Source organism: Lepidochelys kempii, chromosome 1, assembly GCF_965140285.1.
Source record: "Lepidochelys kempii isolate rLepKem1 chromosome 1, rLepKem1.hap1, whole genome shotgun sequence".
Lineage (NCBI taxonomy): Eukaryota > Metazoa > Chordata > Testudines > Cheloniidae > Lepidochelys > Lepidochelys kempii.
Genome location: NC_136380.1, coordinates 58,100,448 through 58,113,804, shown reverse-complemented (window position 1 = coordinate 58,113,804; position 13,357 = coordinate 58,100,448). Strand labels below are relative to the sequence as shown.

At 39.1% G+C, this 13,357-nt stretch overlaps 1 protein-coding gene across 10 annotated transcripts in view; it reads right to left on the bottom strand.

Annotated features, from left to right (window-relative positions):
• Positions 1-13,357, bottom strand: part of RCBTB1 (RCC1 and BTB domain containing protein 1) — a 48,827-nt gene that overhangs the window by 18,778 nt on the left and 16,692 nt on the right. For 5 of the 10 annotated variants that reach the window (XR_012158856.2, XM_073343689.2, XM_073343681.2 and 2 more), the window contains exons 2-5: positions 10,687-10,860; positions 9,562-9,712; positions 7,841-8,007; positions 3,072-3,230 (exon numbers count right to left, since the gene is read on the bottom strand). Coding sequence is in view for 9 of the 10 variants with exons in the window: in XM_073343689.2 (XP_073199790.1) it covers positions 3,072-3,230; positions 7,841-8,007; positions 9,562-9,712; positions 10,687-10,860 (651 nt within the window). In the remaining variant the exon portion in view is untranslated. Of the gene's footprint in view, positions 1-3,071; positions 3,231-7,840; positions 8,008-9,561; positions 9,713-10,686; positions 10,892-13,357 lie in introns of those variants that run through there. The other 5 variants (XM_073343636.1, XM_073343662.2, XM_073343673.2 and 2 more) reach the window with 3 other exon arrangements.

Sequence of the window (13,357 nt, the reverse complement as noted above, 5' to 3'; positions counted from 1 at the left end):
GACTGTTCCATAGAATCTCTATGGATAGAAATTCCATGTTTGAATAATAAGATTACAACAGTAGGAATATAATACTGACCATCTGACCAGGGTGATGGTGATTGTGAAAAGCTCAGGGAGATGAGAGAGAACAGAACACACTGTAATAATGAAGGATTTCAACTATCCCCATATTAATGGGTATACATCACCTCAGATGGAGTGCAGAGATGAAATTTCTAGACATAATTAACGACTGCTTCTTGGAGCAGCTAGTCCTGGAACCCACAAGGGGAGAGGCAATTCTTGATTTAGTCTTAAGTGACACACAGGATCTGGTCCAAGAGGTGAATATAGCTGAACCAATAGTAATAGCAACTACAATGTAGTTAAATTTAAACATTCTTGGGGAAGAGAGCATTTAATTTAGAAAAAGGGGAGCTACACAAAAATGAGGGAACTAGTTAAATGGAAATTAAAAGGTACAATCACAGAAGTGAAATGCCTGCAAGCTGCATGGAAACTTTTTAAGAACACCATCAGAGATTCAAACTATACATATATCCCAAACAAAAAAACAAAACCAAAAACCAGCAAGAGGACCAAAAACTGCCACCATGGCTAACCAACAATAAAATATGTGGTTAGAGACAAAAAGACATCTTAAAAACTGGAAGTCAAATCCAACTGAGAAAAACAGAAAAGAGCATGAACTCTGGCAAGGTAAGTTTAAAAGTATAATTAGGCATGCCAAAAGAGAATTTGAAGAGCAACTAACAAAAGACAAAAACTATATATTTTGGGTACTTCAAGAGCAAGAAGCCTGCCAAACAATCAGGGAGACCACTGAATGATCAAGATGCTAAAGTAGCACTCAAGGAAGACAAGGCCATTGTGGAGAAGCTAAATAAATTCTTTGCATCTTGTCCTAACTGCAAAGGATGTGAGGGAGAGTCTCACTCCTGAAATGTTCTTTTTAAATGACAAATCTGAGGAACTATCCCAGATTGAGGTGTCAATAGAGGAGGTTTTGAAACAAATTGATAAATTTAACAGTAATAAGCCACCAGGACCAGATGGTATTGAATTCACTGAAGGAATTCAAATATGAAATTGCAGAACTACTACTGGTCTTTCTTCTAACTGTGGTATGTAACCTATCCTTTAATTCAGCTACTGTACCAGATGACCACAGAATAGCTAATGGAACACCAAGTTTTAAAAAAGACTCCAGAGATGATCCTGGCAATTACAGGCTGGGAAGCCTAACTTCAGTATCGGACAAACTGGTTGAAACTATAGTAAAGAACAGAATTATCAGACACAGATGAACACAATTTCTTGGGGAAGAGTCAACATGGCTTTTGTAATGGGAAATCATGCCTCACCAATCTATTAGACTTCTCTGAGGGGGTCAACAAACATGAGGTCAAGGGTGATCCAATGGATATAGTGTACTTGAACTTTCAGAAAGCCTTGGACCAAAGGCGGCAGTCATGGGATAAGAGGGAAGGTCCTCTCATGGATCAGTAACTGGTTAAAAAGATAGGAAACAAAGGGTAGGTATAAATGGTCAGTTTTCACAATGGAGAGCAGTAAATAGCAGGGTCCCCCAAAGTTCTGTACTGGGACCAGTGCTGTGCAACGTATTAATAAATTAACTGGAAAAAGGATTAAACCAGTGAGGTGGCAAAATTTGCAGATGAAACAAAACTAAACTACTTAAGATAGTTCAGTCCAAAGCTGACTGCAAAGAGTTACAAAGGGATCTGGCAAAACTGGGTTGACTGGACAACAAAATGGCAGATGAAATTCAATGCTGATAAATGCAAAGTAATGTACACTGGAAAACATAATCCCAGCTATGCATACAAAATGATGGGGTCTAAATTAGCTGTTACCGTTCAAGAAAAAGCGGTAATTCTGAGATGCCAAAAAACTGAACAGTGTTAGGAACCATTAGGAAAGGGATAGATAAGATGACAGAAAATATCATAATGCCACTATAGAAATCCATGGTCCACCCACATCTTGAGTACTGCATGCAACTCTGGTCACTGCATCTCAGAAAAGATTATTTTGGAAAAGGTGCAAAGAAGGGCAACAAAAACAATTAAGCATCTGGACCAGCTTCCACATGAGGAGAGATTAAGATGACAGGGACTGTATCTTAGAAAAAGAAATGACTAAGAAGGGTACATGATAGTAACATGTAATACAAGAACCATAAGGAAGTACTACTTCACACAATACACAGTTAACCTGGGGAACTAATTGCCAGGGGATGTTGTCAAAAGCAAAAGTATAACTGGGATCAAAAAGAATTAAATAAGTTCACGGAGGATAGGTCCATCAGTGGCTGTTAGCCAAGATGGTCAGGGATGCAACCCTATGCTCTGGGTGTTGCTAAACCTCCAACTGCCAGAAGCGGGGACTGGATGATATGGGATGGGTCATTCGATAAATTGCCCTGTTCTGCTCATGCCCTCTAAATCATCTAGCACCAGTCACTGTCAGAAGCCAGGATACTGTGCTAGATGGACCATTGCTCTGACCTTGTATGGCCACTCTCATAGTCTTATAGAACTAGGTATTATAAATTTGCAGACTTTCAGAGCCTGTGACTTTCTATTTTCTCTGGTTACAAAAATACAGAAGCCACTTTACAATACAAACAGATCAATATATCGTTTAGAGACTGGAAACTGGTTACTCAATCTTTGAGCCACATCTGGAAGTTATTTCTTATTGCACAGAAGGCACCTGAATGGTAACTAGGAGGTGGAGACTTAAAATAACTTCTATAAAAGAGTAACCCATTCTGTGAATTTTGTTAAGTGAAAAACCCTGTTAACAGATTGGACAAGTAAGCAATTAACTCTCCCTTAACAGATACTTCCTACTGTTCATGCTCAAGCTGTGACCATTGAACAGTTACACCAAGGTATTTCTTGTGGACCATAAAATTCCACAGTAGTTACTGATGTATATTCCGTAACTGAAGTGTTCTCCATGTCAACATTTCTCATCTCTATGCAGTCATAATCGGACAACAAATGTATTATATTATGAGGTTAGTGGAGAAAGCTTACCTCACCATTGTCTATTACAGCCATAGAGGAGGTCTGACCACAAGCAATACTGACCACCATTTTAGTCTGTAAACAATTTGAGACTTTGCGAGGAGTTGGCTGATTTGCTGTAGATCCAGATCCAACCTGACCACAGTTGTTATAGCCCCACGCATATACCTGCCCATGAAAAGAGAGAGATACATATCTGAATAGTTTAGAGCTAAAATGTTTAGTTTCGCGACTAGGTTCTTCTGAAGAAATAGGACTTGTCCAACCCTAGCTAAAACCAAATCACTGACTTTTTCTTTTAATTTAAAGATTATGAGCTAGATCTGGTACTGTAAGTATAAACATGGCACTTTTTTCAATTACTTATTCCAAAACAGGAGCATCCAAATTTTGTCAAAAATATGGGACATATTTCCAGTGTAAAAGATAAAGGTGGCAGAAGGACATACACAACTTTGAGGGGATGAATTTGAACACACCTCTTCCAATACATTTCAAGACAGTTAAGCGCAACGGGGAATGCAGTGACGGATGTCATTTTCTTTTCCAGCTTTACAGAACTCCCCCCTTCTCACTTAGCAGTCTGTTTCAGGTGGATAAGGATCTAGAGTGTCCTTGGGGTTCCTTATTTCCCCCAACCTGCCACTGGAGCTTGTGAATGGGGAAGTTCTGGTTGACTGTACAAGTTTCAACAGCAATGTTACTTGATAAAAATTGCATTAAGGGAAGTACTGGTTTTGGTGGTAGTTTTGTACAAGAATTTGTTGCTACTGAAAATATCTAAAATTAAGCAAGCAAGATGTTGTCTGTGTTCATAAAACCCTAAAAGATCATGAAATATATACTCCCTCAGGAGACTTTTTCTCCTCCTCTAAAGTCATGTTATTTCATATTTGGTTATCTAGTCCATCCCCAGAGGCAAATGTAGGAATATTTCCTACAGTTTACTGTCCAGTGTTTTGTCCTGATTTAAATTTACCCTTATGAAAAAGATGTTACCAGACATGCTGCTGATTGCAACTGCAACGAGGTTGCCTTTGCATAAATTCTACGTATCCTTTTTGGTGTTAATTGATCGCTTTACTTTAATATCTATGGATAGAAGATAAATGGAGAAAAACTTTGTGCAAAAGCATCAGCCACACACATTATAACATTACCACCGTGAAAAAAAATAAAAAGCATGAGGTTCTTTGTCCATAACTATATCACATCCTTTGCTTTTATTAACTATTCTAATTAATCTAAAACTAAACACCTGCTAAATATATGGAGGGTTGGAGGGGGGAAATGGTACAGTAGAACCTCAGAGTTACAAACACCTAGGGAATGGAGGTTGCTCATAACTCTGAAACATTTGTAACGTTATGGTTACAAACGTCTCAACAAAACATTATGGTTATTCTTTCTAAGATTTACAACCGAACTTCGACTCAATACAGCTTTAAAACTTTACTATACAGAAGAAAAATGCTGCCCTTAACCATCTTAATGTAATTGGATAGAAAGCTGGCTAAATTGGTGGCTCAAAGGGTAGTGATCAACAGCTCGATGTCTAGTTGGCAGCCAGTATCAAGCAGAGTGCCCCCAAGGGTCAGTCCTGCGTCTGGTTTTGTTCAATATCTTTATTAATGATCTGGATGATGCGACAGATTGCACCCTCAGCAAGTTCGCGGACGACACTAAGTTTGGGGGAGAGGTAGATCTGCTCGAGGATAGGGATAGGGTCCAGAGTGACCTAGACAAACTGGAGGATTGGGCCAAAAGAAATCTAATGAGGTTTAACAAGGACAAGTGTAGAGTCCTGCACTTAGGACCGAAGAATCCCATGCACCGCTACAGGCTAGGGACTGACTGGCTAAGCAGCTGTTCTGCAGAAAAGGACCTGGGGATTACAGTGGATGAGAAGCTGGATATGAGTCAGCAGTGTGCCCTTGTTGCCAAGAGGATAACGGCATATTGGGCTGCATTAGTAGAAGCATTGCCAGCAGATCGAGGGAAGTGATATTTCCCTCTATTTGGCTCTGGTGAGGCCACATCTGGAGTATTGTGTCAGTTTTGGGCCCCCCACTACAGAAAGAATGTGGACAAACTGGAGGGAGAGTCCAGCGGAGGGCAACTAAAATGATCAGGGGGTTGGGGCACATGACTTACGAAGGGAGGCTGAGAGAACTAGGCTTGTTTAGTCTGCAAAAGAGAAGAGCGAGGGGGGAATTTGATAGCAGCCTTCAACTGGTGGGTGGGGTGGGGTTCCAAAGAAGGTAGAGCTCAACTGTTCTCAGTGGTGGCAGATGACAGAATAAAGAGCAATGGTCTTAGAGGTTTTTAAGGCCCGGCTTGACAAAGCCGTGGCTGGGATGATTTGGTTGGTGTTGGTCCTGCTTTGTGCAGAGAGTTGGACTAGATGACCTCCTGAGGTCTCTTCCAACCCTAATTTTCTAGGATTCTAATTTACATGAAACAAGCACAAAAACAGTTTCCTTACCTTCTCAAAAAATTGTTTAAAAATTTTCCCTTTATTTTTCTACTAGTTTATGTTTAACACAGTACTGTATTTGCTTTTTTTTGGTCTTTGCTGCTGCCTGAGTGCATACTTCCAATTCCAAATGAGGTATGTGGTTGGCCAGTCAGTTCACAACTCTGGTGTTCGTAACTCTGAGATTCTACTGTATTAAATGTATCCTTTGTATAACAAACATCCTCTATGTGTTAAGGTATAATGAAAATGTTTTCAAAGAAGACTATTTACCAGCTTTATTTTTCAGAATTATAATGGAAAAGTGAGACTCTAAATTTAAAGTTTCCTAGAGGTTAAATTGTGAGTGAACTTAAGCATAATTTTCTCCCCACCTTTTAGCAAACCACCACAGTAATGTGAAATTTAAGCCACTGTTATAATATATATATTCTCATTATATAAGACAGCCATCTGTGATTACAGCTTCTGCTCTTTAAACCATGGAATGAACTAGCTGTCTCTATTCATCTGTTCAACAGTTCTCCCAGTTTGGCAATTGCTGGTGGTCTGTTTGCCCTTCACTTACCTTTCTTCATCTACTCTAGAGCTCATCATTTAACGTCACATGAACAGTCATGTGACACTTCAAAGACCTTCTGAAATTCCAGAGATTAAAGTCATTTACTTTTGCAGCCAATTCTTTCTGTAAATATTATTCCATATTACATATTCCATATGTAAATATTATTCCACATTCCCTTACGTTTTGTATAATCAGAGTTATATATCTTGACAATAAAGCCTCAGACAACCACTAAGAATGCAGCAGACTATAGATCAAACTAAATGTCTAAATTCCAGGAGGTTAACACTGTAATTAAGTACAGTTTAAATATACATTATATTCAAAATATGCATTTCAGGTCTCATTCTTCGCACCTGTAGAACATCCCTCCTACTATTTCTCATCTTATCTTGTTTGGACCATAGCACTGCTGCCTAACTAGGTGCACTACACTTCCAAGTTTCATACCCTATGCAAGGCAAAGGGGTGAAAAATCTCGAGATTTAGAAGTTTTTCAGGTCAGGCTTGACAAAGCCCTGGCTAGGATGATTTAACTGGGGATCAGTCCTGGTTTGAGCAGAGGGTTGGACTAGATGACCTCCTGAGGTCCCTTTCAACCCTGATATTCTATGATTTTAAGATCTTTCCTAAGCACAAGCTCCTCTCAAAAGCAGCACATTATCAACAGAAAACTAGCTTCTGAATCTGCCTTCCATCCCCCTCATTACAGATATTGATATGCTACTGTGTGTCATAATGGCAGTAGTATGATTTCATATTAGAATAGGATATGGAGGTGCTCAGATACTGTAGTTCTGGGGGCCCAATACATAGACAGAATTATGGCTATTTTGAATTCCTCGTCTTAACTATTTTAAGTTGATTTTAGAATCAAACAATTCAGATGAAGCCCTAAAACAGCATTAGATCAGGCTGATTACTCAGTCTAAAAATACCATTTTTACACTAATTAAAAAGGAAACATTGACCACTCATTAAAAAGGAAACATTGACTAGTCAGTAGTATTTAAAGAAATTTGTGATTTACACTTTCCAGGTAACTACACATGGACAAACCAAGCCTGACTCCACTCATTTCTGCGGGGATATATTTTCTTCAACATATATAGCACAAAGCAGAATTTAGATACAAAGCCAACTATGCCCAATCCCTCTAAATGTATGTGAAGGTGGACAGAGCAGAATACTTCCACAATAATGAATAATGCAGAAATCAGATGCGGTATTAAAGAGAACCAAAACACTAAAGACACCGCAGACTGACCCATCTGCCCAAGGCACACATCTTAAGTGCTACAACAGCGCACACAGAGGGCAACCTTAAATTTGTATCTTTTGAAAGATTCTACCATTTCTGGTACAATTCTCTATTATACAGATAGGGAATGCTAGTGAAAAAGAAAGTCTTTCAAAATTACATTGCTTTTTAGGTGCAGTGTTCTTTCCAGTTTCAGTCTTACTGATAGGCGTCTGATGCACAAAAAACCCACAAGAATACTCACTGGCCTAAATTTTCAAATCACTGTAGGAAGAAGAATTAAAATTGGCCAGGAGAATGAACTACCCCTCCCACCCCTAAAGAGAGGATGCGTTGGGTTTGAAGCGCACCGGTAAGGTTATTTTGTACCTGTACTGTGGATAGAAAAGGACTTCAATCTCCAAAGCTATCTATCTGATTCCTTTCAGGAACTCCAAGTTTATTGAAAAAGTTAAATAAGAAAATGTAAGACTTACATCTCCATCAGATGATAGGGCCATAGAATGATGAGAACCACAAGCTACCTCAATCACCCTCTTAATTAGCAGGTTGGTACAGACTTGAATAGGAGTAATGCCCTGATTGGTTGTTCCATTCCCAAGCTGGCTGTATCCATTATGTCCCCAAGCATAAACTTCACCATCTGCACAAAACATGCATGTTTGTGATATCACTCCACCGATTCCGAATTAATGAAGATGTTAATTGATTCTAACACTGGTCTTCTCCTTCTTTAACTTCTATAAAAGCATGAGTACAGACAGTGCTATAAGTGAAAGCGAGAGTAGAATAACTAAGTAGTGAGACTAGTGTAGTAATTGTTCTACAGTATATTCTTTGTACAGTATTTAGCCTTCCTTCTCAAGTCTAACTATTCGTGACTATACCATAGCATGAGCTCTGGGTTAATTGAGAAAGATAAATGGTGGCACCTCAATATAATTGAGGACATTGTTAACAGACAGATTTAAATGGTTTCACTAACCTTATTGCAGAATGAAAATGCTTGCTTCCCCACATCACCCTACTATAATTGGCAGTAAATATCATTAACTATTTAAAACTGATGTCAGCTGCCTGATCAGGCAACACAGACAAAAGCTATTTTCCCCAAACCAAACCAGCTTTCTATATGAATTTGCTATTCTATAAAGGGAAGCCAACTTTGAGTGGACATTTCCTGGACTCCATTTAGTTTCCTTCCCTTCCTTGGGCTCAGTATTCTTTACCCTTGAGAATTTCTCAAGCAACCTCTTTGCTCTTCTCCGACTTTCTGCCTTCACCAGACTTCCTTTAAACAGATTCTATCTTGCCTCTTGTCCATTCAAGGCAAAGGCGGCTTTGTCCAGTGAGTCCACATTAACTAATTTTGATGTTAAATTATTTTTAATACCCCCTTCCCAGAAAAAAAACAACTGAGCAAGGTGTTCCAATGTTCTCAAAATCCAACATTAAATAAAGGAACCAGGCAAACAATTTAGAGAAGAGAGTGAGCGGTCTGTCATTTTATTCATAATATTTCAGAAGCTTGAAGTCACATGCTACAAGCACAGTCTATTCTTATGACAAATTTAACTCAAAACAACTATTTAAAAACAAAGAAAAGTCTACTGTTAAGGTTTGAAGCCATCAAGTCCAGACCCTTTTAATCAGCACTGCCTTGCTAGTCAGCCAATGAACTTCACAACTTCATGTTGGAGTCTGGTTTCCAATTTTATGTTCAAAAGGTAAAATGCATTCATTTCCTTGCCGCTGTTTACTACCCACCCAGTGTTGAGAAATAACCTGCGTTCTTTCTTTTGTAAAAGCTGGCTGGTTAGAAGGCCACAAAAACTAGAAAATACTATTTGATTCGGATGGCCACCAGGTTTGGAAAATGTTATCTGATCATTAAGTTCTGATAATTAGGAATGCACGTAGCTCCTCCTTCCCAGAGAGAAGATTAAGCAGGTCACCCTCATGGTATGCTTTGGACCAGTTCCTCAGCTAGTGTAAAGTGACTTCAGCAAAGCTATGATCTCTGTAAGTGGAGAGATCTGGCCTTTGAACTTTGTTGGCCCAGGATCAGAATTCCCCAAAGAGCAACAAACCCAGCACATTGGCCAAGTATCAATCTACCAACATATCTCCACTTCTGTTCTTGGTTAACCCTTATAGAATAGGTAACTGATTATATCACATACTAAATGTTTTCTACCTTCAGTGCTAAGTAGAACATGTGGTCCACTTCCATAACTGAGACTGTTAATCTTCTTTCCACATAAGGCTTCTAATTTCTTTGGTACTATGGTGCTTTGATTATCTCCAGTCCCCAAACAATTACTACAGTTTAGTCCAAACACAAACACCTGGGGGGAAAAAGGGAAAAAAAAACAATTTGCATTTTAAACTATTTAGATTCATATTTATGGAGAGGGAGAGAGACAGATATAGATATATAGGGTGAAATCCGACCCTAGTGAAGTGACCGGGAGTTTTCCCATCAACTTCAACGGGGCAAAGATTTCGTCCATAGAACTTTACTGGGTTCAAAGGGTTCTACAGCTAGTTCTAGATTCAAATTTCGATTTTTGTTTAATACACACAGAAGGAAGGTTTACGAACCCTAACGGAAATTATTCTACTGAAATCATAGGTCTTTAAATGTTTACGGAAGCGTTTTTAGTTGTGTTTTGTACGCTTTAAAGTCAGGCATCCAAATATCTCCTCCTCTTGGGTGCCTAAGCTTATTTAGGGCAATGCACTACTACGACTTCTTCCATAAAAAAGCTGTGACCATTCTATTTTGATTCAGAAAAAAGTTACTTAAATTTAAAAGGATACCTCTAATGGGCATATCCTGGACTGGAGATTCCTTTTTATTACAGCTGCTATACCCAATAGCGATCTAAAGGATAGTAAGTTCTTCTAACATTTGTCATAATAATTGCCCGGTTATATTTAAATGTGTGCTAGCATAAGAGATCCAAGAAGTGAAACTGACCAGTCTAGTTCAGTTGTCCGAGTGAAAAGAAATGTAAAGAGACCCAGTTTATGTAGCAAGTTTTTATTTTTTCCATCTTTTCTAATCTAGGACATTAATAGTAATGAAAATAATTTTTGTTGTTAAGAGTGTTTTATTGTGACTCCTTTTACTCTCTTCCCAGTTTTGTCCCCATGCAAGATTTCAAATATTTGCAATTCATTTCCGCCACATTCATTCACAGAATGGGACACAGATTCATGCATAGTGTCTTTTGTAGGCTGCTTATTTACAGGCTTTCAAAGGGGTTAGAATTACATCCCAAAATAGATCAGGTATTTCATTTCCTTATAGACTTACCTCATCATTATGGGTAATGTATATAGCTTCATTGGCCGATGTGCCAAATACACATGCTTTCCTAATAGATGCTATTTCTTGAGGTGAAAGCAAGGTAAATATTGGCCACTTTCCTACATCCACCATGACTATGTTGGGTTTCATATAATTCCTATAAGAAAGTTGACATTTCTGCTGTAAAAAGGAGGGGGGAAACAAAAACAAACTATTAAAAAGGCTTATTATTTGTTTTCAACAGAAGGCACAAGATATTCTTCTTTAGAAAAGAAAATAGCACTTAAAACTTAACTACAGAGACATTAGTCTCTCTGATGAATGAATATTCTATTCCTATTTAAGATGTGTAATCATACAACATACCAAGGAAGAACAAATAGCTAGTCCTAGACAGGATATTAGAGAAATGTCATTAAAAACAAATACCTGCTGGGCTACTTTGAATTAATAACTACTGAAAAAACCCTGATAAAGACACCGTTCTACTTGAAAAATCCATATGTTGATAAAATATGCAACCTAGCAAGTATTGCCTTTCAGGGGCAGTATATTTCTGAGCTTTATTTTGGACCTTATTTTCTTCTGTATTACATTCAATTCTCTTGTAAACGTGAAACAGTATTCCAAGCCTAGATTCCATTTAAATAAAAACAAGCAGATCTTAAAGTAAAATATCTGTCTCCTATAACGAGTGTGCAATCCCAGTTTAATTCTGGACAGTGTGAAATCCCAATATATGCAAGTAGCACACGATGCCAGTTTGTTAGGGTTTTTTGTTAAAGTACTGGGGATGTCCTGGGGACGGGGGCTGATTTAAAACTTTCCTTGTGGACAAAAATAACTATTTTTGAGCATGGGAGAATTACAGCACAAAACCATGATCTGTTTGCTTCAGACTAAATGAAAAACATTGGAGAACTCTGTGCAGAGCAACTAGTCATTACTGGTTAATTGGGAAACACTTTGGATTGCGTTAGAACATTGGAAGATGGACAAAAGTATCATCAAATCTGCCAGAGAAACAAGATCACTCTGTATAACTTACAAATTTCTACCACCCTCATCACCTCTAGTTTGCGCATGAACACTGTGTGGATTCAAGAAGGAGATAAAAATACTCAAAAAAAGAAGCAACTATGCAAGATGTTTTAGATCTGATCAGATCCTCACACAAAAGAAAAGTCATGTTAGCACTGATGCTCCAAAGAGATTCTGCTGTTAGTATTTCTCCACATTTATGTGACATGCTAGTACTTCCTGGGCACAGATCTGTGCTCTCACCAGAGCATTCCATAAAATGACAGCACTATGGTACGCACTGGTCATGTATGACCCAGGAACCTCTTTGTGCCAACTAGAAAGGGGCACAGAGGGGTGCCTAGATGTTACAGGGACCTCCTGGGTCTGGAATATACATTCTAGTTCACCGGCAAGTCTCATGTGAGGTCCGAAATAAAAGCTGCTGTCACACACTGGTCATCAAAATCATCATGAAACATGTTGTTAAGGGGTTACGTGTATGTGTGTCTATAGACAGACATACACGCACACACAAAATTATGTTAAGGTCTGTATTTTGGAACTGATCTCCAGCAAAGAGGAAATACAGGTTCTGTCAGAAGAGAAATTGTTATCTAGCAGTCTGAACTATACAGTGCTTAATTTACAAGTAAACAAAGGGCCTCTTCTCACCAGTCTAAACTGAATGATAATGAAGGACTATGAAAGATTCAAAAGATGAAAGTAACAGGAGGAAGCAAGCAGTGAGAGAGTAGGGGAGACAACCCTATTCTGACCTGGACACTGGAGCGTAGCTAGGGCGGGAGCGGGGCAGCGGCCGCTTCCCCACCGAGCACAAGTGGCGCCTTTTTAAATTTTTACTCACTTCGGCGTCGGGTCCTTCAGTGCCGCTGAAGACCCAGAGCGCCGCCCGAGCCGCCGCCAAACAGCTGGAGCACCGCTGGGTGAGTACAAGCGGGTGGTGCCTTTATCATTACCGCTTCCCCTGTTTTTTCCACCTGGTTACACCACTGTCTGGACACCCAAGGTCTGCTCTAGTAATTTGGAGGACAAAGAAGACACCCTAGCATCCTTCACTATGGAAGCAAATGGATAATGAGTTTGCTTCATGCAAGAGGGATCTCAACCACACTTAGTTGAAAATGCTGGAAAGAATCTTGGGTGAGACTAGCTTCTTTAAACAAGATATTCACCTGTTAGTTATGTTTAGTCTCTAGAAAGCGTTTTACGATTGTTTTATATGTAACCATTTGTTTCCAATATTCTTATTCACTTCAATGTCAGTTCTTTAACAGTAAACAGATGCATTTATAGTGAAAAAAATTAAGTGTTTAGCAAAGCTGTGTTCTAAGGTATAAGTTGGTGTTCACTGTTCCTTTGGGAACAGTAGGCCTAGTAATTCTGAGTGCTCAGTGGATAAGGGGCTGGGCACTACAGGGAATGCTCAGAAGACTCAGGAATTGATGTATGCCTATAACTACCTGGTACAGACACAGCAAGGCCTGCAGAGGTCTGGATTGCCAGAGGCTGATGATTTCAAGGAGCTGACCCACAGAAGGTCCAGACAACACTTCCTAATGCTATGGGCAGATGGTGGTGAGGTGCCTCATGACCCTGAGTACCGTCACATAGAAATAATACTGTTAACATAATA